Source organism: Monodon monoceros, unplaced genomic scaffold (genome assembly GCF_005190385.1).
Source record: "Monodon monoceros isolate NGI ecotype Baffin Bay Population unplaced genomic scaffold, NGI_Narwhal_1 Super_Scaffold_4, whole genome shotgun sequence".
NCBI classification, from domain to species: domain Eukaryota; kingdom Metazoa; phylum Chordata; class Mammalia; order Artiodactyla; family Monodontidae; genus Monodon; species Monodon monoceros.
The window spans coordinates 53,031,057-53,054,316 of NW_021703781.1; the positions used below are offsets into that span (position 1 = coordinate 53,031,057).

The 23,260-nt window shown below is 45.3% G+C and overlaps 1 protein-coding gene across 9 annotated transcripts in view; it reads right to left on the minus strand.

Moving 5' to 3' along the window:
• The window catches only part of PYROXD2 (pyridine nucleotide-disulphide oxidoreductase domain 2), a 51,966-nt gene extending 38,347 nt beyond the window's left edge, over positions 1-13,619 (minus strand). For 3 of the 9 annotated variants that reach the window (XM_029244637.1, XM_029244646.1, XM_029244645.1), the window contains exons 1-10: positions 11,935-12,045; positions 10,111-10,227; positions 6,597-6,734; positions 6,236-6,378; positions 5,746-5,854; positions 3,303-3,463; positions 2,693-2,795; positions 1,968-2,063; positions 1,705-1,774; positions 213-268 (exon numbers count right to left, since the gene is read on the minus strand). In XM_029244637.1, coding sequence (XP_029100470.1) covers positions 213-268; positions 1,705-1,774; positions 1,968-2,063; positions 2,693-2,795; positions 3,303-3,463; positions 5,746-5,854; positions 6,236-6,378; positions 6,597-6,734; positions 10,111-10,227 — 993 coding nt within the window. In that variant the 5' untranslated portion in view covers positions 11,935-12,045. The other 6 variants (XM_029244643.1, XM_029244638.1, XM_029244642.1 and 3 more) reach the window with 6 other exon arrangements.
• Positions 13,620-23,260: the final 9,641 nt, after the last annotated feature.

Consider the following 23,260-nt stretch of genomic DNA (forward strand, 5'->3'; position numbering starts at 1 on the left):
GGGGAGGGGAGGGAGGTGGTCACCCTCATCCACCACTCCCCCCACCCCTGCACTGGCTGGCCAGCCGTGAGAGGGCACGAGGAAGGCCAGCGTTGGCTGGAGAGTCACCCCAGGAGAAGCCCTCAGAGTCTCCAGTGCTCACTGCAGCATCTCAGATCAGCTGGTGCCCCGGCCAAATCCCCCCACCCCCGAGCCCCCCAGGAGAAACTCACCTGGACATGGGGATCATCAGTGGGAGGGGTACCCCCATCCAGCCAGACTGTGCTACCTGCAGGCCATAGGTATTAACATAACAACATAAATAATGGCAAAATGTAAATACTGGCCCAACAGCCTGTCAGCAGGGGAGGATGGAGCAGAGATGGCCCCACGTCATCAGCAGCTCACAGCACGTTAGTGTGAGCTGGGGAGACTTCCCCTTCTCATCCTATCCCAAGCTGGTGAGTGCAGGGCAAGCTCAGAGGTACCAGAGCTAGAGCAGCCTGGGCCGGGGAAGAGAGGCTCCCTGCTGCCCCAGTGGGCTGTGGGGAGGAGCTCCTGCACGTGTACCTGGCGGTGGGGGGGTGTCCCTCAACCCCCTCCTCGGCCCCCAATCCCCTCCTTGTTTCTGCCCTCCCTAACCCTTCAGGCCCCTCCCTGGCTGTAACAGTGCCTCTTCACTGGGAGGCAGCACACACTTGTCTACAGTTCCCCATTTATTTAGTCAATCAGCAAACTTTAACTGAGTATCTACTATGTGCTGGGAACTGAACTAGATTTCCTTTCCTAGGTCAGCTCACAAAAACCAGCTGAACCAACCGCATATTTGAAATATTGTAGGCTTGTAATAATAGTGCTCTCTCGTATATTTCATTGCAAATAACTATCATTTATAATCATGTTTCTCTGGGGAAGCCTGTGTCTGTGTTTCAAACACCTGACTTACGAATGGATGAATGCAACTCCACCCATTTGTAAGCTGTGAGTTCCGTGCACTGTGGAACAGGCATTATTTACAGCTTTGAGGCATGAAAAAACTACTGAGAGAAAGGGGCCAGGAGGAGGAATGAGGGAAGGGAGCAGTGAGAAGAAAATGGAACTTCAGCCATTACCCTAAAGTAGTGCTTTTTGACGTTTTGGGCTCGTGGAGAGCTTAGAGAACCCAGGACGGTTATGATCCCAGCCACAGAGAAATGGACAAGCAGGGATGAACTGGCACATGGTCTCAGGGGTCCCAGGCTCCTTTTTTGTTTTGTTAATAATATTTCCAATATTTTTCGTTTCTTTTTATTGTTTACCCACATACTTTGGAAAAGCATGTAAGCTATAAACCATATAGACTGAATATTTATATTTTAAATCACTGTACTAGAAATAAAATGATTACTTAATTATTTGATTACTTATTAATTATAAAAAAGAAAGAGAAGGCAAAGAGCACATATATGAGAGATGAATTTTTAAATGAAATCAACTTGTCATAAAAAATTTTAGGGATCATTTGAGTGGCCTTAACAGTCCTTGAATTCAAGCTGGAGCCGGAAGGGTAGACAGAGGGTTTGCTGCACACAGTGTCCTGGGCTCTAGGAATTTGGGTGTCTGTGCCTGGACCCTTACAGGGCGTCGGGATCCACTGAACCCTAAGACAGATTCTCCCAGGGCTGCCTATCCGCCTTGCCTTCTCCAGGTCCCTGTCCTGTGCCCCTCCTCCTCTCCAGGTCTCACCTGAACTCTGCTCCCCCGGGGAAGGAGCTGGTGTGAAATACTCCTCAGGGAGGGAGAGGCTGTCTGTCTCCTGGGAGGGAGAAAGGGCAGCTGGGTTGAGGGCTCAGAGAGGCTCTCCCAGGGGGCTCGACCCTGGTCCCTGTTCTCTGGGGAGAGGCCAACCCTCCCCCCCCCCCCCCTCCCCTCCCCCCCCCTCCCACCCCTCCCCCTCCCTCCCACCCCTCCCCCCTCCCTCCCACCCCTCCCCAGAACATAGCACATACAGTCCCTGCAGAACTCCTGGTCGGGTCTGCAGAACAAGAGCTCCAGGCCTGCTGCACGGGGATGCTCTGGCTGCGGAGGGGCCTCTGTGGGGAAGGCTGCAACAGGTCCGGGGATGCTAGTTAGAGCTGCCTGCCTGGCTCCTCTGCCTCCTGCACTTCACAGCGCAGCCCTGGGGGGCGGGGGCTGCCAGCCCCTGCGCACACTCCACTGTGCAGCCCTGGGTGTGCACCCTCACTTTCCAGGGATGTTTCAATTTTAGAAATTCCAGAAAGTCTGACACATTGGCACCCAAACCACTGCCAGCACTTACTGAGAGTGTTCACTACACCCCAGGCACTGCTGAGCTCTAGGTAAACTGCTTCCTTTATTCCTCATGACGACCCTGAGAGGTAGATGCCATCATTGTCCCATTGCACAGATAAGGGAATCGAGGTTCAGATGGGGTAAGTACTTGCACAGCAAACAGCTTAGTGGTGAAGTTGGGACTATGTTGGGACTATTTTTGGGACTCCAAAAATCTGCACTTTTAACCCACTAAACTACATGCATTCTAGAATTCCCCTTACATCTGAAAGCAGCTGGAAAAAAGTCATGCCCAACCACATGCCCAGGACTGTGACTTGGAAACCACAGTCTCCCCAGCAGCCTGCCCAGCACTCTCCAGACTGGTTTTCCAAGTCGCCTTCCTGAAGGCCTCCTGCTGCCCAGAGAGCTGCCCCAAGACCTGGGTGTCGCTGTCCTCTGCCGTGCTCTCGCTGGGGTAGAGGTCCTGCACCAGAAGGATGAGGGCAAGGAGGCTGGCTGGGCGCAGGGAGCCGGCGCTGTGGCTGCGGAGAGAACAGGCAGCAGGTCAGCATGTGCCCGCTGCTCCCAGCCCACAGGTGGCAGTGGACAGGGGCAAGTAAGTTAAGGGAGTCTGGAGCATGATCCTTGCCCTCAAGGAGTTTACAAATGTGCCCGCTGACTTCATCCTTTCTGGAGAAAGACAAGGTATGTACAAAATTAGTTAACTCATCCATTTAAAAAATAAAACTTGGTTGTGTTGAAAAATAAAAATTACCAGTGGAAAACCACCAGGGACGAGTAACAGCATATCAGAAAACCCTAAATTAAGATTCTGAGACAGTGTTCCAGGAAGAAATAATTCAGAGAAGGAAGTGAGCTGAGAGGGGGAGAAGAACTGAAGAATCTAAGAAGGCTTCCTGGAAGAGATGGGTCTGCAAGGTTTCCCTGGCCCAGGAGGTGGTGCTTTTCAGGTAGGGGGAATAAGAAAGGGTGAAGGTGAGGGGACCCAGGGCCTCCGGGCCACCCCATGCTGGGGCCCTTGGGCTCACCTGGAGTAGAAAGCCAGCAGCTTGGAGTGCACGAGCAGGAAGGCGTGTAGGGCCTCCTCGCCGGCCCGCCCAGGGCTGGAGTTGACGGCCTGGACGACGTGCCGCTCCAGCACCTCGATGCACAGTTCACATAGCTGAGGGTGGATCAGCCGCTCCACAGCCTGGGCATGCGGGCAGGGAGAGGAAGTCACATCACCCCCACACCTCCTGCTCCAGCCCCAGGATGGCAATACATTCACTCAGGCCACAGTGAGCACACACCACGTGCCAGATGCTTGGGAACAGGGAGGCTCGGACCAGCACAGAGTCTGCCCTTCTGGGGCTTAGGGCTTAGTGTGATCACTACTCTAGTGGATGAGACAGACAATATGCAGAGAAAGAGATAAAATAAGTGCTAACAACTGCTGTGTAGGAAATATACAGTATTGGACTAGAGAAGAAGAGCAGAGACCTAAGTGTGTAGGGTGTTCAAAGAAAATGTCCCTGAGGAGGTGACCTTTAAACTGATATCTAGAGAACAAGAAACCCCGTCAGAGAAGGAGGGAGGGGCGAATGCCACAAGCTGAGGAAAGAGCACATGCAAAGGCCCTGAGGTGGAGACAGAGTTTGGAGCAGTGCTGCCTAACTGATTACAAAGGCAACCCCTACACGTAATTTAAAATTTTCTAGTAACTACATTAAAAAGTAAAAAGAAATAAGTGAAATTAATTTAAATAATTGATTTAACCTAACATCTAAAATATTATCATTTCAGCATAAGGTATAAAAGCGTTATTAATGGGATAGTTAAGAATCCTATCTGACATTCTTTTTTTTTTTTGCATTTGACATTCCTTTTTTGTCCTAAGTCATCAATATCCAGTGTATATTTTACAGGTATAGCATAACTCAATTTGGACTAACTATACTTCAAATATTCAACAGAGACATGTAGCTAATGACTACCACACTGGAAAGAGTTGAACACACAGTGCCCCGGAAATGGAAAGAAGTCCCGGGTGGCCAGTGCATGGTGAGTAAGGACAAGAGAGGCATGAGATGAGGCTGGGGCAAGACAGGCAGTGGTGGATCATACAGGGCCTGATAGGCTTGGTAAGGACTGTGGCTTTTATCTTAACTGCATTAGGTCACCTCCTACAAGAAGCCTTTTGCTGATGCCTCAGAAGGAGTTGACCACGCCAACCTCTGTGCCACCATGGATTTTGAGAAACCCAACCTGGCAGCACCCAGTATACTTTATTGTTTTTAGTACATATGAATGGCTGATTTCCCCTCAAGGGCAGAGACTTTACTCATCTCTGTATTCCCAGGGCCTGGCACACCTCTTATCATATGGGAGGTACTATAAGTTTACTGGAAGAGTGAATGAGTGGGGTGTGAAAATGAATTCCTTCAGATCTATTTCCCTGTTCACTAATTCTCTTTCCAGCTATGTCTCATCTATTATTTAACCCATCTCTTAAGGTTTTCATTTTAACAATTATGTTTTCACTTCTAAAACATCTATATGGAGTTTCTCCCTAGCTTTTATGTCTTCAAATATTTCCTGGTTGCTTTATGTCCTGTACCTAAAAATTCTAGTGTATCAAGCTCCTTGGGATCTACATCTGTTGGTGACTGATTCCCCGACTCCTACTCATGGTGGCTTATTCTCTTGTGCATCTGACTGTTAAACTGTGAGCTCGTATTTGTTTGCGCTTAATCTGTCCTCAAAATCAACGGCTTTCAACATGTAGCTCCCAGACCAGCATAACCAGCATCACCTGGGAGCTAGTTAGAAATGCACATTGTAGAGCCTCCCACCCTTGACCCCCACAGTGAATGAGAAAAGTGAGGCCCAGAAACCTATATCTAACAAGTCCTCCAGACGATTCTGATGCACACGGAGTGTGAGAATCACCGATTTAGAGAGAATCTGTGTTTGTCTATACAAGGAGCAAGGGGGTGCTGCTGACGACCACCTTACGCTTCAGGTCTGGGCTTAAGTAGGAGTTGCAGGCTCAGCTCTCCTGTCGCTGTTGGCCTAAGGCTTAGTTTTCTGGTTGTAGTGTTGGTACCGTCATCTGTACTCAGGCAATCTTGCCTTTAGTGCTGCTTATTTTTCACTACTTTCCACTCTAGTTTCAGCTCAATATAATTTGGGAGGTGATCAGAGTGGAGGGGGCTATCTTCAGAGATTTCCATAATTTACTGAGAGCCCAAAAACTGCATTAAAAAGTCTGTTTTATCCAAAATCTAGCTGTGTTAAGATAGGGAGGCCCATCAGAGTGCCCAGCCCAGCATGTGGCCAGTAAGAGCAACCCTCAGAAATGCATGGGCTTGAGGGGCTGCCTGTGCCCTCACTCATGGAGGGGAGGGTGGTGTCAAAACATGGTCTTAACGCTGCCCGGCCCCTCTGACCTGACATCTCTGTGGCCCGAGGACTCTCACACCCAGCAGTCACCTCCACAGCGAAACACTGCTCCTGCTGCCGCAGGCGGCCGTAGGTCCACAGCAGGCTCTGGAAGTGCTCCCACACCTGCACACGCTGCCCCAGGTCTGGGGGCCGCAGCCTGGGGGGCAGAGCAGGGGAGACCCATAAAAAAGCCGGCTGTCCCCAGCTTCAGCCAAAGGAGCAGCCTGACATCACCGCCAGCGCCAGGCAAGCTCACGTGACATGACCAGACCCCTGCGGGAGCCCACACAGCACAGAGGGGGCGTGTCGGGCTCTGCCCTCTCTGTAGAGCCAAGTGGGATGGGCATGGAACCAAGAGGTGGGCGCCTGAGCAGATCGCCTCATTTCTCAGCCTCTCTCACACACACACATACGACAACAGCCAGCTAGAGAGACCCAGGAAGAGGCCAGGGGCAGAGTGTGACAGGCAGCTTCACTGAGGCTGGGTGCACACCGCCTGGCCTTGAGAGCGGCTCAGCACAGCACCCAGGGGACTCACTCCTTTCGGATGAGCTGGCCGTCCATGGTAACCAGCCCGAAGTGCACCTCGAAAAGGTACTTGAGCACGCACAGCTTCTGCCGCAGGTCCCCCTCGCCCTCGGTGTGGTCTCCATTGATGGCAATGAACAGGCACTCTCCGAACTGCAGGCACAGCGGTCAGTGGGTGTCAGCCAGCCCCAGGGGACCCCCTCACCTCCCCGATAGATGGGGACAGTGAGGGGGCTCATATCCCAGGGGATTTTGTTAAGATGCAGCTTCTGCCTTCTAAAAGAGTCTGAGGTTCAAGATGAGGAGGAGGCGTGTGGACTGCCCAAGGAGCTGAGGGAAGAGGAACTCGGGCCCCAGGGCCACACGCTCACCAGGTGAAGGACGTACAGGTAGTTGCCATTTTCCGTCGAGAAGCAGGTGTATGTGTCTGAGAGCTTCTCCAGCATCGTCATAGAGGAGATAATGACTGGGGCCAGGAGGGTGCTGAGCTGGTCCTCCAGGGCGGGAAGCTGCAAGAGGGGATAGAGAATAATACTGCTTAGTGTGCCAGACCCTGGGACAAGGGAATGGACAAGAACCAGGCCTTGCCATCAAGGGCTCCATAGTTTTAGACCCACCTGGGAGGCTATCACTGTCCTGACAGGGAGACACTTGGGTAGTAGTTAGGAAGGCTGGGAAGGGCCAGGCAGCTAATTGTGCTGCTCAGGCTGTGATTCTAGAAGGAAACGTTAAGGAATTAGGCCACATTTCCACAGAGGAATGTTTGGGGCATTTAATAGAGAGCTGGCCAACTCTAAGAAAGTTCAGTATGTGTACCAAAGTCCATGCCCTTTTTGCAGTTAAGTTCCCTTTGGGGAATGTATCCTAAGGAAAATAATCAGAGATGAGGCAGAGATACATGCACAAAAATGTTCCTTACAGCGTAATTTATAGTAGAAGCAACTGGAAAGAATGTAAATGTCCAGTACCAGGGAAAGAGTTAAATAAACAACAGTACATCTGAATGATGGGAGAATATATAGCACTTGACATGGAAAATTCCTATGATACAATGTAATGTTTAAAAAAATGGTTGTGAATGCTCTGTATTTTCAAATGATAAAAAAAACAAGGTATTGAAAAACCAATGAGAAATTCACACTATTAAAGTTACTGCTTCTGAAGAGAAGGATCAGGAATGATCTTTCCCCCCAGTTTTTACATCTTTCTGTACTTTCCCTATTTCAGTAACAAGAATGACTTTACTTTTATAATCTCTTCACTCATCCATTCTCTCTGACCTCCAAATAAGAAACAGAACAAACAGACAAAACCAAAAAGAAACTGGACAAATTTGCTGAAGGTCTGGGAATAAAAATGGGATAAAGCCAAGGGAATGGTAATAACTCAAGTTCTCAACACTGGAATGAAAAGATAGGAGGAGACAGCTGACCTTCCCCATGCTGATCTCAGGAGCCTTGACTGAAACAGGGAGGAAGCGGAGTCCTAATTTTAACTTGTACACAAGGAGCTGAGTAAGACCTTGCCTTCAGAAGAACAGGCAAGCAGCCAGGGGTACTGTGCGGCACTTAAAATACAAGGGGGTCCGCGTCACGAGGGGTGTCGTTTCCTCCCACAGACTCAACATTTAGGAGCCCAGCGCCGTGTCCACTGCTGCGGAGGCTGTCAGTCACCTGCGACAGGTCCCCACTCAGGCAGCTCCTCTCCTGACCGCCCCCAGGCCACACCACCCCAGCCTGCCCACCCCACACCTGTGAAATAAACCCATGGTGTTTATTTGCCACCTGGCTCATTTTCTTTAGACTCTGAATTCCACAAGTGCAGGGTCACGTTGCTATGTTCTCTGTAAACAGTCCATTCTTGATTAGTATTCGTTGAATGAATATCCCTTCACATAGGCAAACGGTTGAATTATTCATGTATGACAATATTCTTGAACCATCACGAACCAATTATATTAATAGAAATGTCACTTAAAAACCTAGATGGTGTATAGCAACTCACTTTAAAAGTAGTAGCTTTTTCTGTAGGGATATAGGTGTAGCAAGAATTCTTTTGGTTAGAGGGAAATTATAATCTTTGTGTAGCTAGAGTGTAAAGAGAATTCTCCTATATTACTTGGTGAGATTATAAAGTGGTACAGTATCTTTGAATGACTTTTGAATCGATGATTCTACTTTTAGGAATTTATCCTAAGGAAATAATGAGATGTGGGATAAAATTCAAGCACAAATGTTCCCTACAGCAATAGCTATAGCAAACTGAAAGCAATATACATGTCCATTACTGGGGAAATGGTTAAATAAATGATGCTACATTTATTCATATATTGAATATAATGTTTCCATTAAGATTTATGCTTTTGAGAATATTTAACAAAATGGAATAATGCTTTTCCTATAATGGCAAGTGAAAAAAAAAACCAGGAAATAAAATTGTAAGTGTGGTATGATCCCAACTATTTATAAACGATAAAGAGCCAAAGAAAATATATTGAAGAGCTAATAGCTCAGGGTAGTAGAATTATTGGTCATTTAAAAACTATTCCTCTGTTATTTCCCAAATTTTCTACAATTAGTTCACATTATCCATAGGATCAGGAAAAAAAAGTGTTGGATACTTGAAAAATAAAACTTGGAAGACTTTTTTTCTTTAGTCATTTAGGAACTGAAAAGTCAGGAGTTTGTTCCTTTATGAGGTTTTTAATAAAGAGGAAGAGAAACCCTATCAAATAGTTTGCCTCTTAAATTGACCAAGTTGATATAGTGGTTTAAGAACTAAAATACTTTAAAATTCTTAAATTAAAAAATTATACATATTGACTGCTAGAAAATAAAAGAGCCTAACAGATAGACCTGTTTTTTAGCTTAAATAAGACCGCTTAGATGTCTATGATCTCTGATATGTCGTATCATTCCTAAAGAGTATCAGCGATGTCGAGGTGAATTAACTTGCTGATGTGGAGTTGGTCCGGCTGATGACCAGGCTCACTGGAGCAGGAAGGGCACTGAGAGGCAACCAGTCTGTGTGGCTGCAGAAACGCAAGGACTGTCTACTGCATCCCCAATACAAAAGTTTTTAATCCAAAATTAATCTGGAAAAAAATTCAAAATAAATTACTCCTTTAGAATGTAGAGCAGAAATTATCTAAGTGAAAATGACAACTGTCTCTGAGTTGTGATATTAAAGCGTTAAAATGGATATCCATATGCAAAAAAATAAACTTTATACTTTACACCACATACCAAAATTCAAAATGGATCATTAGACTGAATATAAAACCTAAAACTATAAAACTTCCAGAAGAATATGTGGGGAAAACTCTTTGTGATCTTGGGTTGGGCAAAGATTTCTTAGATATGACACAAAAAGTGTGATCCATAAAAGCAAAAAATGGAAAACATGGAGTTATCAAAATTAAAAACTTCTGCTTTTTGAAAGGTACTGTGAAGTAGATGCGAAGACAAGACACAGACTGAAAGAAAATATTTGCACAACATAGATCTACAAAAGGACATATCCATATCTAGGAAACTCTCAAAACTCAGTAGGAATAATAAGAAACAATCAACCCAATGAAAACTAGGCAAAAAGATTTGAACAGACATTTCATTAAAGAAGACATAAAGATAGCAAATAAGTACATGAGAAGATGCTCAAAATCATTAGTCATGAAGGAAATGAAAATTTCTTCATAGGGTGGGGGTGGGTCACTGGAGAGCATCAAGGGCTGACCTCTAAGCGTGCTCAGGAGTGAGGGGCGCCGGACCACACACAATGCCGTGTTCACCCCTCTGGCTGGGCCAGGACGGGTGGACAGGCTCTCCTGCCTCCTGGTAGTTCTGGGTTGTTCCCTCCCATCCGTCCTTCCTACCCTGCACTCACCCCTTCTCCCTCATTCTCCGACTGCCCAAACTTCAGCCGCAGACTCTCTTCAAACTCCTCGTCCATCCAGTAGAAGAGGACGTCCGCGCCCTCTGTGGCCACCAAGACGCACTTCATCTGCCAGGGAGAAGCAAGGTCAAGGTCACCTCCCAGCCCCACACCCATAGGCTTGGCCTGGGTAATGAAGAGGATCATAATCCCGCCAATACCTACTGGCCTTTACTGTGTGCCAGGCACCACGAGGGCCTTCCTGGTGTTACTCTGCGGCCCCCTCACAGCAACCGGGCTAAGCAGGAATCTTCAGTTACTCCTATTTTTAAGTGACAGAAGTGGGATCCAAACCCAGGCCTGTCTAATGCCAGGCTGGGGCTCTTTCCTGTGTTATCCGGCCTCTCTAAACACAGCATCAGACCCACCACCAGCCTACTGGGACCAAAGGCAAGGAAGGACCCAGCTCTTGATCTGAGCACGGGGTCAACTGTACAAGGGGGACAGGCAGTCAGGGCCTGGTCTGGAATGGAGGGTGGCTGGTGCATCTCCCTCCAGGAAGTCCAGAAACAATGTGCTTCTCCTCAAGTCACAGATAGCTCCAGAGGACGAGCTTCAAAGCCCACAGGCAGGGGGTTCAGTATTACAGGAGTTTGATTCACAAGTTCCTCCTGCTCTGGTGGACACAAAGGCTATGTGACCTTGGCCACGGCTCATTCTCACTCCTGCTTAGCTGCTGCTTCCTCAGCCACCTCCACCAGTATCTCCTGCCCTTCCGGACCTCCTTCCCCAGCACCCACACACGTACCCTCTGTGCCACACATTATAATGCTTGACTATATACAATGTGTTTTCATATTCACCAACTGGTAGATTCTTAATCCAGAGCTTCCCATGCTGGGCCTTGGGCCTGTGAGGTGCAGCAAGACATCGATCTTCTCAGCGCTTAGGGAAGCCTGACCATGCCTGGTGAAGCCAGAGCTGTCAGGCCAGCTGCTTGCTCCATTCAAGGGCTTCAAACCTTCTCCTATACCTCAGCATGTCACACAGATACGAACGCATCACCCACGTGCTAGGACGTGATAATGATGAGGAAGCTCTGTTCTAACTCTTCCATGGTGGATGTCCAGTTTCCTCAACAGGATCATAGCATCTCGAGGTCTCAGACTCAGTAACATTCTTCAGGATCCCCTACGTGACCAGCTTAGTGGTACTTACCGAATTCCTCCCAAATCTCTAGTTGGTTTATCAACTTTAACTCAGAGAACCTAGCTTGATGGGTGTTTCCAGCACAGTGAAAAACAAAGAATGTATCCTATTCCCATGGAATTGCTAAACACTAGGCAGAGACTGGGAGAGCAATGGAGTGTGAAGGAAAGGTTGCTGGACGAGGGCAGGTGGGCTTGACGGGAAGGGAGTGCATGGGCTGGAGAACAGTGGGCTGTAGAATGGAGGCTGTGAACAGCAGGGAGCCCCCGTAGGCTGGTAAGGGTGTGGATCATGGATGGGTGGGGTCAAGGTTACGGAGGCTATTGTCCTGGTGCGGGGTAATGTGGGTCCAGTCCTTGGTGGAGGCCAGAGGAGGAAGAGGCTGATTCAAGAGGTGTAGCTTAGAGACTTGGTAGGCCATGATGACCTCCTGGATGCAAGGGAGGAAGGACAGAACAGGCAAAGTTGACACCAGGATGCAGAGCTGGGACAGGGGATGGAGATGAGATGACTCTGCACAGCCAGCGAGAGCTCAGTCTACTGCCTACCTCACCCTGCCCACCTCCCAGAGCCCGAGTAGCCCCAGGGTGGGTGCTGCCTGCCTCCATCTCAGGCAGGATCATCTACCTTGGAAAGGAGCACAGCGGAGCTTCCAGACAGCCAAAGATTCAGAAAGGGCTGCGGTAGACAGACTCAGTGACCAGTTCATGGAGAGCAGCATAGCATCCCAGGTCCTGCTTAAAACAGGGAGGTCATGAGGGCAAGCAGAGGCTCTTGTTCCAGCTGCTGCCTGTTCCCAGGAGTGGACAAGCTGGTGAAGGACGGAGTGGTCAAAGGTCTGTATCTGGCTCTAAGGCCTTCTGCTCAGAACATACTCCCCTCGGCCAGGAGGTGTCCAAGTGCCCCACATTCTGCCCACCCCTGCCCTCCCACAATGGAGAACACGAACCCGGCAAGCACAGTCCTTTGGCCATAGCACGTGTCCACAAACATTAATTCTCACCTACTGTTTCCTTCTGAGCACTCTCACTTCCCCGTGGGTCACTCTGAGCCATGGTGTGGTCCGCAAACCCACCCTGAGCAGCCCCGGGAAGCCTGCTATGAGTGACTATTGGGAAACAGCATAGCACATCCCAGGGAGACAGAAAAGCAGTCCTGGGGAAGAGAGGAGGTATCCTAGGGTAATGCAATGAATGGCAGTAAAGCAATACAACAGGCATGGGAGACCCAGTTCTAGTTTTGTCTTTGCCAAGACACTTAAACCTCTCTGAGCCTCAGCCTCTGGCTCTACCTCCCTCCAGGGTTCTAGTGAGAGCCTGGGAGTAACCAGGCAGACACACCCCTAGCAAACTTTCTTACACAGAGGTGGGGTGGGGGCTCGTTATTCTTACTTCCCAGCTTCCCCTCCTCAAATAACAGGTGAACTAAACTGGTTTCAGAATCACTCATATTTTGATGATAAAAAGCAGGAACAATATAAAGCTTTAGCTTAATTAGGAAACCAAACATTGTAAACAAACAAGACACAAGAAAGGGCTGTTAGGGGCTCAGCATCTCGTGCAACATGACACTCACTACATCACCGGCATGATTGACCTTAACGCCATATTCCCAGAAGAATGGAAATGCTCTTTAGAGGACGTTAGGTTCTACTTTTATTCCACAAGGTTGCTGGAAAGAGAACCTCACCGGTGTTATTTTCTGACTATTATTATCTGATTATATTATTTTCTGATTATTTATGCTCTGAGGGAACACAGGACTCACTGGAGCCCCAGATGGCGCCGGGGCAAGCGGGGGAAACGCCCCCACGCCCATATTCGCCATCCTCCCAGCAAACTGCCCCTATGGCCGCCGCCCCTGCCTGCAAGCAGCCCACACCCTCACAGCCTCGTCCTTGCCCCTGATGGGCTGGAGGACGCAGGAGTGAAGACCTGCAGGACGCGCCCGCCGAATGGCAGCCTTCCAGTTTGCCCTGCACTTTACAATTTATGCAGCAGTTTCACCCCCAAGTCCCCCGAACCTCACAGATACCCTGGGAAGAAGGCCCGGCTTGTGACTACTGCCCCACTTCGTAGCTGCAGTAACTCTGGCTCCGAGAGGTGAGGCGACGGGCCCACGGCCCCACGCCGGGTGGGTGAGGCTGGAGGTGGAGACGCCCCCACTTCCGGGAGGGAAGCGCCGGGGTCCCGGAGTAAGCCCCACCGACTACCGAGGCCCTCCGACAGTGCGGGAGGCCCACGTACCCCGTAGTACGCAGACACCGGCCAGCCTGCCAGGAGCCCGCGGGCGCGCTTCCGGGTGTGGCCACGTGACCGCCCACGTGACGCCCGGGGAGGGACTGGAAGCCCGCCCCGCCTCTGCTTGGCTTACGCCTCTGCCTGTTGTTTGGTTTGCTTCCTCTCGGAGGCCGGGCCCAGCGAACCCTGACTCCTGCGCTTTGACTCCTGCCGGGCGGTGGCCACATTCCTCCCGTCAACAAGGAGAGCACCGAGGCCCGCAGGCAGCCGTCAGAGGCACCTGCTGCTTCCGGCCCTGCAACCTGCCTTAGCTCAAGCCACGCCCCACCGAGGTACTAGGAAAGTCTCCATTTACAGAAGAGGAAACTGACGCCCAGAGAGAAGAAATAACTTGCTGAGGGGCCGAGTTAGGATCAGAACGCAGGTTTCCCGGCGCCCCGCTGGGCTCTTCCCCACGCTCTGGCTTTTCTTGCTGAGCTGCAGTTCTGGGTGGGAGCTGCCCTTCTGTCACCGGTTTCCCTCAGCTCCTTGAGAGGAGAGGCAACCTGCAGAAGGACGCAGTTACCCCCAGAGTACCACCGCTGGACTTTCTTTATAAGGGTTCTCAATCCATTTTGAGGATAGGGGTGCACATCAGGGTCTTTGTTTTGAACCTGTGTTTGCTAGTCTCTTAAATTGTATGTGTAGTGGCTGAAGGTGGGGGGAGCTGATGAAGATAATGGAAGGGATGAAATTCCCACCCAAGCCACCCCTTAGTGCCCTGGTGCCACCTGCGAGCTTTGAGCACAGCCCAGCAGGGGATGACTTTCGAGGACTGGCTGGGGTACAGCAGTTTGAGCGCCACCTGGGGCAAGGCAGGGGCCAATAATGCCTCCACCACCTGCAGACAAAGCGAGTTATCACTCTCCACCCCCCCTTCACCGCCCACCCCTCCCAGCCCACCTTAAGCCCCAGACTTTCCAGCCCCCCATCTACAGCACACAGCCCCTCTGCAGGCATCTCTGCAGCCCACAGTTGAGATCATTCTGGCTGCGCACTCTTTACCCTGCTATTTTCACTCACCATGTTTCTCTCTGTCAAACATTTCCTGAGCATGAATTTCAGTGGTTGAATAAATTCCATCAAATAGATATGCTGCTGTTTACGTACTCACTTCTGTTACTAGTAGTTTTCATTCCTGCCAGCAACATCAACGTCCTAGTTTCCCCATATCTTCACCAACACTTTTATTGTCTATTATAATTTAGCCATCCTAGTGGGTGTGAAGTGATAGCTCATTGTGATTTTGATTTGATACTGAGACTAATGATGTTCAACATCTTTTCATGTGATTTTTGACCATTTTCTTGGGGAAATGTTTATGCAGATTCTTTGCCTGTTTTAAAATTGTCTTTTTATTATTGAGTCGTGTTTGTTATATATTATGCATACAAGTCTCTTTTTAGATATAAGATTTGCAAAAATGTCCTCCCGTTATGTGGTTTCTTTTCACTCTCTTAATGGTATCACTTGTAGCACAAAAGTTTTCAGTTTTGATGTAATTCAGTTTATCTGTTTGTAATTATGTCCAGGTTTTGATGTCAACATAAATTTTTATTTCACTTGGGTAAACACCTAGGACTGGGGTGGCTGGGCTGTATGGTAAGTGTATGTTTAAGTTTATATTATACTGCTGAACTGTTTTTCTAAAGTGCATGGACGATTTTACATTCCCTCTAGCAATACTAAGAGTTTTAGCTGCTCTGTAGCCTCCTTAGCCCTTGATATTATCCTTTTCTAACTTTAGCCATTCAAGTAGGTATATGGTGGCATCTCATTGTGGTTTTAATTTCCATTTTCCTGGAAAATGGACTAATGATGTTGAACTTCTTTTCATGTGCTTATGTGCCATCTGTATCTCTTCTCTGGTAAAGCATTCAAATCATTTGCCCGTTTTTAAATTGGATCATTTTTCTTATTATTATTTATATGGTTTCTTTATGTATTTAGATACAAATTCTTTATCAGATATCTGTTTTGCATTATTATTATTATTTTTGCCAATCTGTGGCTTTGTCTTTTCATTCTCTTTATGCTGACTTTTGAAGAACAGAAATCTTTGTGCTTCTTTGTGTACTGTCTATTGATAGAAACGAAGATTTTATCTTGTGTTTTCTTCCAGAAGTTTTATAGTTTTAGGATTTGCGTTTAGGTTGATGATCCACTTTGAGTTGGTTTTTGTAGGTGGTGTGAGAGAAGGGTTCAGATTTTTTTTTTTTTTTTGCATATAGATGTGCAGTTTTTCTAACATCATTTGCTGAAAAAATATCTTTTCATCACTGAATTACTTTGACACATTTGTCTCAAATCAATTGACCATATATGTGTGGATATATTTCTGGACTCTATTCTGTTCAATAAATTTAGAGGGATTCAGGTCACACCAAGGATTTTACTGATTTTCTCAAAGAAACAGCTGTTGGTTTCATCAATTTTCATTGGTTGCCTGGTTTTTATTTCACCAATTTCTACACTGATATTCACTCTTTCTTTTCTTCTGTTTACTTTGGTTTTAATTTGCTCTTTTTTTTTATAGTTTCTTAAGGCCGAAACTGACCCATTGATTTGAGACTTCTTGTCTTTTCTAACAAAGGAGTTTACTGCTATAAATTTCCCCCAAGGTACTGCTTCTCAGCACCCACAACTTTTTATGTGTTGTCTTTTCATTTTTAATTAGTTCAAAATGCTTTCTAACTTTTGTTTTGATTTTTTTGACCCGTGAGTTATTTAGAAGTGTGTTATTAATTTCCAGACATTTGGAGGATTTCCATGTATCTTTCTGTTATTGGTTTCTATTTCAATTCCATTTGGTCAGAGAATATGCTTTGTGTGATTTGAATACTTTTACATCTATTGATGGTCTAGGGTATGTTCTGTCTTGGCGAATGTTCCATATGTACTTGAAAAGAATATGGATACTTCTTTTGTTGAGTTGAGGGATCTATAAATGTCAATTAGGTTAAGTTGGTTGATAGCAGCATTCAAGTTTTCTATATCCTTAATGGTTTTCTGTGAAGTTATTATATCAGATATTGAGAGAGTGGTATTGAACTCTCTAATCATAATTGTGGATTTGTCTGTTTCTCCTTGTAGTTGTCATCTTTTACTTCATGTTATTTTGAAGCTCATTTTATTTTGATGCATAAACATTTATGATTGTTATGTTCTCTCAGTGTATTAACCCCATACCATTATGAACTGATCTTTGGCGATATTTATTGCACTGAGTCTACTTTGTCTGAGAATAGTACAGCTACTACAGCTTTCTTCTGATTAGCGTTAACACGGCACGTGAAGGAGTTCAGGACATGCCACCCCAAAACGTGCCACTTTGGTATATTGATTATTTTGAGCTAAAGGCACTTGAAAAAACAGCAGGTGCCTGCAAGAAGGGTGCTCTGACCTTCCCTTTTCTTCCTGAAAGCAGGCGTGAAACTCCCACATGTAAAACACCCTCCTCATACCAGGAGAAAAGAAACATTCTTATTACCAGACATGAGGAGTCCAGGCAGAGAGAAATCTGTACAAATAGACTTCGTTAAAATAATTCTTATCTTTCTTTAGTCTCCCCAAACAGTTTACTTTTCCACAATTGCCGCAATTTGTTGAACCTAGTATATACGCGCTTAGGCCCTGCCATTTCTCTGGGTCTTCATTTTTCTCGTGGGAGCTCCCATGCACATGTGAAAAATTACTAAATAAAACTTGTATGCTTTTCTCCTATTAATCTGTTTTACGTCAGTCCTAGCCAGAAATCCTAAGAGGGTTGAGGAGAAATTTTACCTCCCCTACATATGTAATTTTCCATTCTTTTATATTTAACCTACTTCTGTCTTCATATTTATAGTGCATTTTTTGGTAGGCAGCATGTAGTTGGATCTAATTTTTTATGCAGACTGACAATCTCTGCCAGACTAAATTGTCAGATTGTATGTTAAGACAACTTACATATAATGTGATTATTAATATGGTTTGGTTTAAGTTTATCAGTCTGTTATCTTGCTATTTGTTTTCTATTTGTCCTGTCTTTTCTTTGTTCCTCCTTTCATCTTTTAAATGCCTTTTCAAGAAACGTATTGAGTATTTTTATGATTCTGTTTTCTATCCTTTGTTGGCTTCAGGACTAGGACTGGGGTGAGAATGACATATTTACCTTGAATGCAAAATTTAAAGGGATGTCAAAAAACTTAGTAATCAAGATAAATACTATATGAATTAATGTTTTTAAAATCAAAATTACTGTAAAAATCCATGATAAATAAAATATCAAAATTTTAAATATAAACATGATCATTATTTCTGATTTTTCCTTTGCCTCAGGTTTCAGTATAGCTCAACATGACACTATTACTGACAGTGAGTCACATATTCCTGCTTCTTTGTGTGTCTATTAATTTTTATATTTTATACTGGACATTGTAAGGGATGCATTGAAGACTCTGGATTCTGTTGTCTTCCACTGAGGTGCTGAGTTTTGTTCTAGGTGGCAGTTGATAATGGCAGTTCATTTTGATTGTGGAGGCTTGATTTTTGGCTTTGTTAGAGTGGAGGTATTTCGTTTTCTTCCTTAATCCTAAGAGGGTGTGATCCTTAGTGTTAAGGTGTGGCCTTTGGGGGGTTTCAGTGGGAAGTCTGAAGTGTTTACCAAGCTCCTCTAACTTGGTAGGACCTGAACTCAAACTCCCTCCCACTAGGCAGCAATATATCTCTGCTGCTCTCTCCGCCTTCTGGCTCTTTCTTTCTACCAGGGTTTTTGGAGTCTCACTCTGTGCATACATAGTTCAGAGGTCAGCCAAATATTTGAGGGTACTTCATACTGGCTTTGTTGGCTTCTCCCATTATTTCTCCTTTTTCTACCCGCTTTCATTTTCAGCTGCTCGGTCATTCCTGAAAACCAGTCTCTTACTCCACAGTCCAATACACAGCTGCTTTCTGCTTGACCTCAATCCCCTTTTTGTTGTGAACTGGGGGAATTCCTTCAGGGGAAAAGCCAGATAAATGTGGTTCTTATCCTGTTTGATTCCTGTCATTCAAGGGTCTCTTCTCCTGTAGTTTCTGCCTGCTTTTAGCTGTTCAGCTGTTTGCTATTGCCTTCAAAGAGCTGTGTGTGTGTGGGGGGTGTTTTTTTGTATCTTGTCAGCAGTTTAGAATTGCTGTTGGCACAAGGGTCAGTCTGACAAAATAATGTTAATTACCAGAAGTTGGGAGTTCTTGCAGATTTTGATATGTAGTATTTTTCATTGAATTTGAAATATTTTCTACTTTTTATTGTGATTTCTGATTTTTTTTTTTTTGATCCATGGATTATTTACAGGTCTGTTTCTTAATTTCCAAACATAGGTAGATATTCCAGTTGTCTTTTTAAAAATATTTCCACCTGTATTTCACTATTGTCAGAGAAATACTTTATATGTTATCATTCTTTGACGTTTTTTGAAACTTTTTTATGTCACAGCATATAGTCAAGTTTTGTAAGTATTTCCACGTGCCCTTGAAAAAAATGCTCTGTATTCATTTGTTGGCTCTGCTGTTCTATATATATATTACTTAGGTGAAATTTGTTTATTGTATTTTCTGAGAGAAGTATGTTAAAAATCTCCTATTATAATTGTGAATTTGCCTATTTCTCCTTTTATTTCTGTGAGGTTTTGCTTTACATATAGGGTTCATAAGGTGCATGCAAATTGAGAATTTTTACTGTTAAATTTCCTTCTTTATGAAATATCCCTTTCTATTATTAACACTGCTTTTTGTTTTACAAAAGCATCTGCTGTTTCATATCAGTGTAGCTAATTACCTTTTGTTGCATGACACAGCTTTTCCTTAATCCTTTTTACCTTCTTGTATTTTAGATGTTCTTTTGAAACAGCATTTAGTTGGACTTTGTTTCTTTGTATTTCATCTGAAAATCTTTTAATGGGAGCATTTGTTCTATTGACAGTAACACTACAAATAAATGTGTGTTTAAATTCGTCATCTTACTATTTGCTTTTCTATTAGTCCTACCTATTCTTTGTTGTCTTTCTCTTCTTTCTTGCTTTCTTTTAGATCAACTATTTTTTATTATGATTCCACCCACCCCCCACGTGATTCAGTTAGAAGTAATGCACTCTTTTAATATCCTTTTAGTGGTTACCCTAGAGGTTAAAACATGCATCCTTGACTTATCAAAGTTTAATATAAATTGGTACTTTTACCTCTTCCTCAGAAATGGAAGGATGTTAGAATACTTTCCATTTACCTGCTTTCAATATGTATGCTACTGCTGTAATGCATTTTAAATTCTCTATACATTAAATCTCATGAGACATTACTATTATTGTTTTATATTTATTTAGACTTTCCTACATGTTTACCCTTTATTTTGCTCTTTGTTCTTTCCTGCATCTCCCTTAGCATTTTTGTGATTATGCATTCTTTTGCTCCCCCCATCTTTCTTTTCATTGTCCCTCCAATTTCCCATCTCCCACTGCCTGCCTCCACCTGTAATTAGTTGAATTCCAGGATATTAGGTACACACATGATAAAATTCTACTATGCTACATCAGATGCTTTTGTAGTAATCCCATGTATGTGTCTTAAGGTTTGATTTAACTAATTTCTCAAAAGTGAGGTCAATCTGTTTCTTTCAAAAACTAATAACAAGGTGAGTGTACCTTGGGGCATGCTTCATCTACATTAAATTTGCACTAAATCACTGCTTGGAAGAACTTGGATGGAAGGAGTCATGTCATTAACTCAAAGAAAAATCATGACATTGACATTATCTCTAGAAAAAAAGAAACTACCATCAAATGTGTTGTTCGTGTTGAATTTCACTTGCATGCATCCTGAAAAGCACATTGCGTTCACGTAGAAATAGCGCCAAGAACTTTAAGGCTAACTTTGAAACCTCTCAAAAAGATATATCTGAGTTGATTATATGTATATATATATATATATATATAAACATGTTATATATGAGGAGGAAATAGGAAGACAATAGCAATAGCACCTGGAACAGGGACCATCTAATATAGATGGACAATGGGTAGTTTTAGGTGACCCTAGAGTTCACTTAATCCAAAGTCCTCATTTTACAGATGGGGACGCTTAAGTCCAGAGAGGCTGAGTGACCTGTCTGACATCTCACCGTTAGTTGGTGGAGGGCTGGGACTGGAATCAAGGTCCCTTGGTCAGAGCAGTCGCCTTCAATTACCTGCTCTCCTCAAATGGATTCAATCAGTGGGATAGTGTTTTTGTGATCTGCAGGTATGGGAACTCACCCATTTGGTCAGTAGCTGAGGCCTCTATGATTCTCCAGTGAACCATTAACCCACTTTGCTATTTGAGGCTTTAAATGATATTTTTGATGTGTCTAGTAGAGGGCACAGTGTCTAGTGCTAGGTAAAGCCTAACCGGATAGCAGTGGAACAACACAGAAATTATTTTCTGCTAAAAATCAGCCAAGTACTAGGAGAGGTGGGACTTAAGGAATGGGAGAGATGGAGAAGAAAGCTCCTTTAGGTCATTATGAAGTATGCTAAAAAAAAAAAATCCTTTGAATTTAGATATCACCACACATAGTGTGTAACACTCACTTGATGGCAAATCGACTGGAGGGACCCAATAGCGTTGGCTCATTCTCTGGTCTCCTAGCTGTCCATCGAAGTTTTGTGCTCCTTTTTCATGCATGTCTTAGTCCATTCAGGCTGCTATAACAAAAATACCATAGACTGGGTGGCTTATAAACAACAGAAATTTATTCCTCGCAGTTCTGGAGGCTAGGAAGCCCAAGATCAAGGCTCCGGCAGATTCAGTGTCTGATGAGAACATGCTTTCTGGATCATAGGATATGTCCTTTTGGAAAAGTCCTCACATGGTGGAAGGGGCAGAGGAGCCCTCTGGGGTCTCTTTTATAATCCCACTCATGAGGGCTCCACCTTCATGACCTAATCACTTCCCAGAGGCCCTACCTCCAACTACTATCATGTTGGGGATTAGATTTCAGCATGTGAATTTGGGGGGGACACAAGACATTCAATCTATAGGAAGGAAATATAATTGTTGTTGGGAAGTGGCTGCCCAGCCAGGGACTTCATTTCCTAGATCCCCAGCATTTGATGGGACCATGTGACTGACTTAGGGCCTAAGGAATTGAAGGGAAGGAATTTATGCCAGGTTAGGCCCCTAAAATACTCCCATATGATCTGCATACTCTCTTTCCTTGTCTGCCAACTGCATGTTGATGCCATAGCAACCTTGGAGGCCAAGTGCTGAAGATGGCAGAGAGCCTACATCAGTCTGGATCCCTAAAGGACTACACAGAAGAGAAGCACTGCCTACCTTATCCATTATCACCAACTGAACTTTACATGATCTATTAGCAAGAAATAAACTTGGATTGTGTTAAGCCATTGAGATACTAGGGTTTACCTGGTATTGCAGCTAACGGTTACTTTAACATAGTGACATCTAATTTGAATAATAAAATTGAATTTCCACTTGGAGTACTTGAAGCAACACTTGTGGGGAAGAGAGTAGAGGGAGAGCATAGCACAGCATGAGATCAAAGATCCCTAGCGTATATTAGTTCATCAGGCAATCAGTCTTCAGGTCGAGGTGTCGTGTGGACAACAGCGGCCTTCCTCTCCCCACAGAACACCCTGAGAACAGAAAGTTAGAGTATCCATATTTTATTACTTACAGAACATTACCTCAAAATATGAACTATCTCAGGGACCCAAACTCTCTGCCAATCACCAGGCTCATATAAACCTTAATATAATCCGTTCCCTGGAAGAAAATATTAACACCTGTTAAAATCCCCTGCACAGAGAACATTTCCCTGGGAGGTGTTCCTGCACTCATTTTGCCAATTTCCAGATGAATAAAACTAAGGTTTCTTTTTGCTTCTTCCCAAAATATAATTTATTATGTAACATTTACAACTTGAAAAAGAATCCGAGATTATTTTCATGAATAATAATTAGAAGAGTAATGTGCCTGACGTGGGCTACAAAGAAGGGCCCCCCTTTTCTCTGCTGGGCGCACAGGACAGTGGGGTTTACTGTCGAACCAGTCATGTGGAGCTTGGTCCGCTCCCCCAGATGCTCCCAGGGCCCCTGGGGTTGCTCTGCTGTTTAGAAGGAAATGGATGTTGAAGCAGTTGGTTTGCTGTATCGTGGCTTTCTTGCTTTACAGTGATACTTGCAAATACTACCCCTAGGGCAGTAGTTAATGGATTTGTTACTTAGTCTGGGAAGGTGAAGAGAAACTTCCAAAGCTCTGGGTGGTGGGGGGAGGAGCAGTGCTCAGAGGCAGTGCCTGTGTGGGTGCTGACTGGCTCTGCCACTTAGCTCTGGGACTGTGAAATACCAAGAGTCATCACCTATGGTGGGTGGTAGCGGTAGGAGTGGCCCCAGACAAACGTAGGAGAGGAGCAGACCCGGAGGGCCCCTGGTAGGCCAAGGTGAGCCTGGATTCAAAATTCTACAGCTAAGGCTGGTCACAGCTCGACTCATTACTCGTCAGAGCTACTGGTCAGTCCCTCCAAACCCTGAGATCAACTCTCCTGGGTGAAGGCACCGCTAGGGTTCTGTGTAGACACACCCAGGACCTCACGAAAGCTAGCTGTGGGCAGCAGAGGTGACAGGAAGTTGGCCATAGCCAGTCCAGTGAGGGTGAGCCCAGTG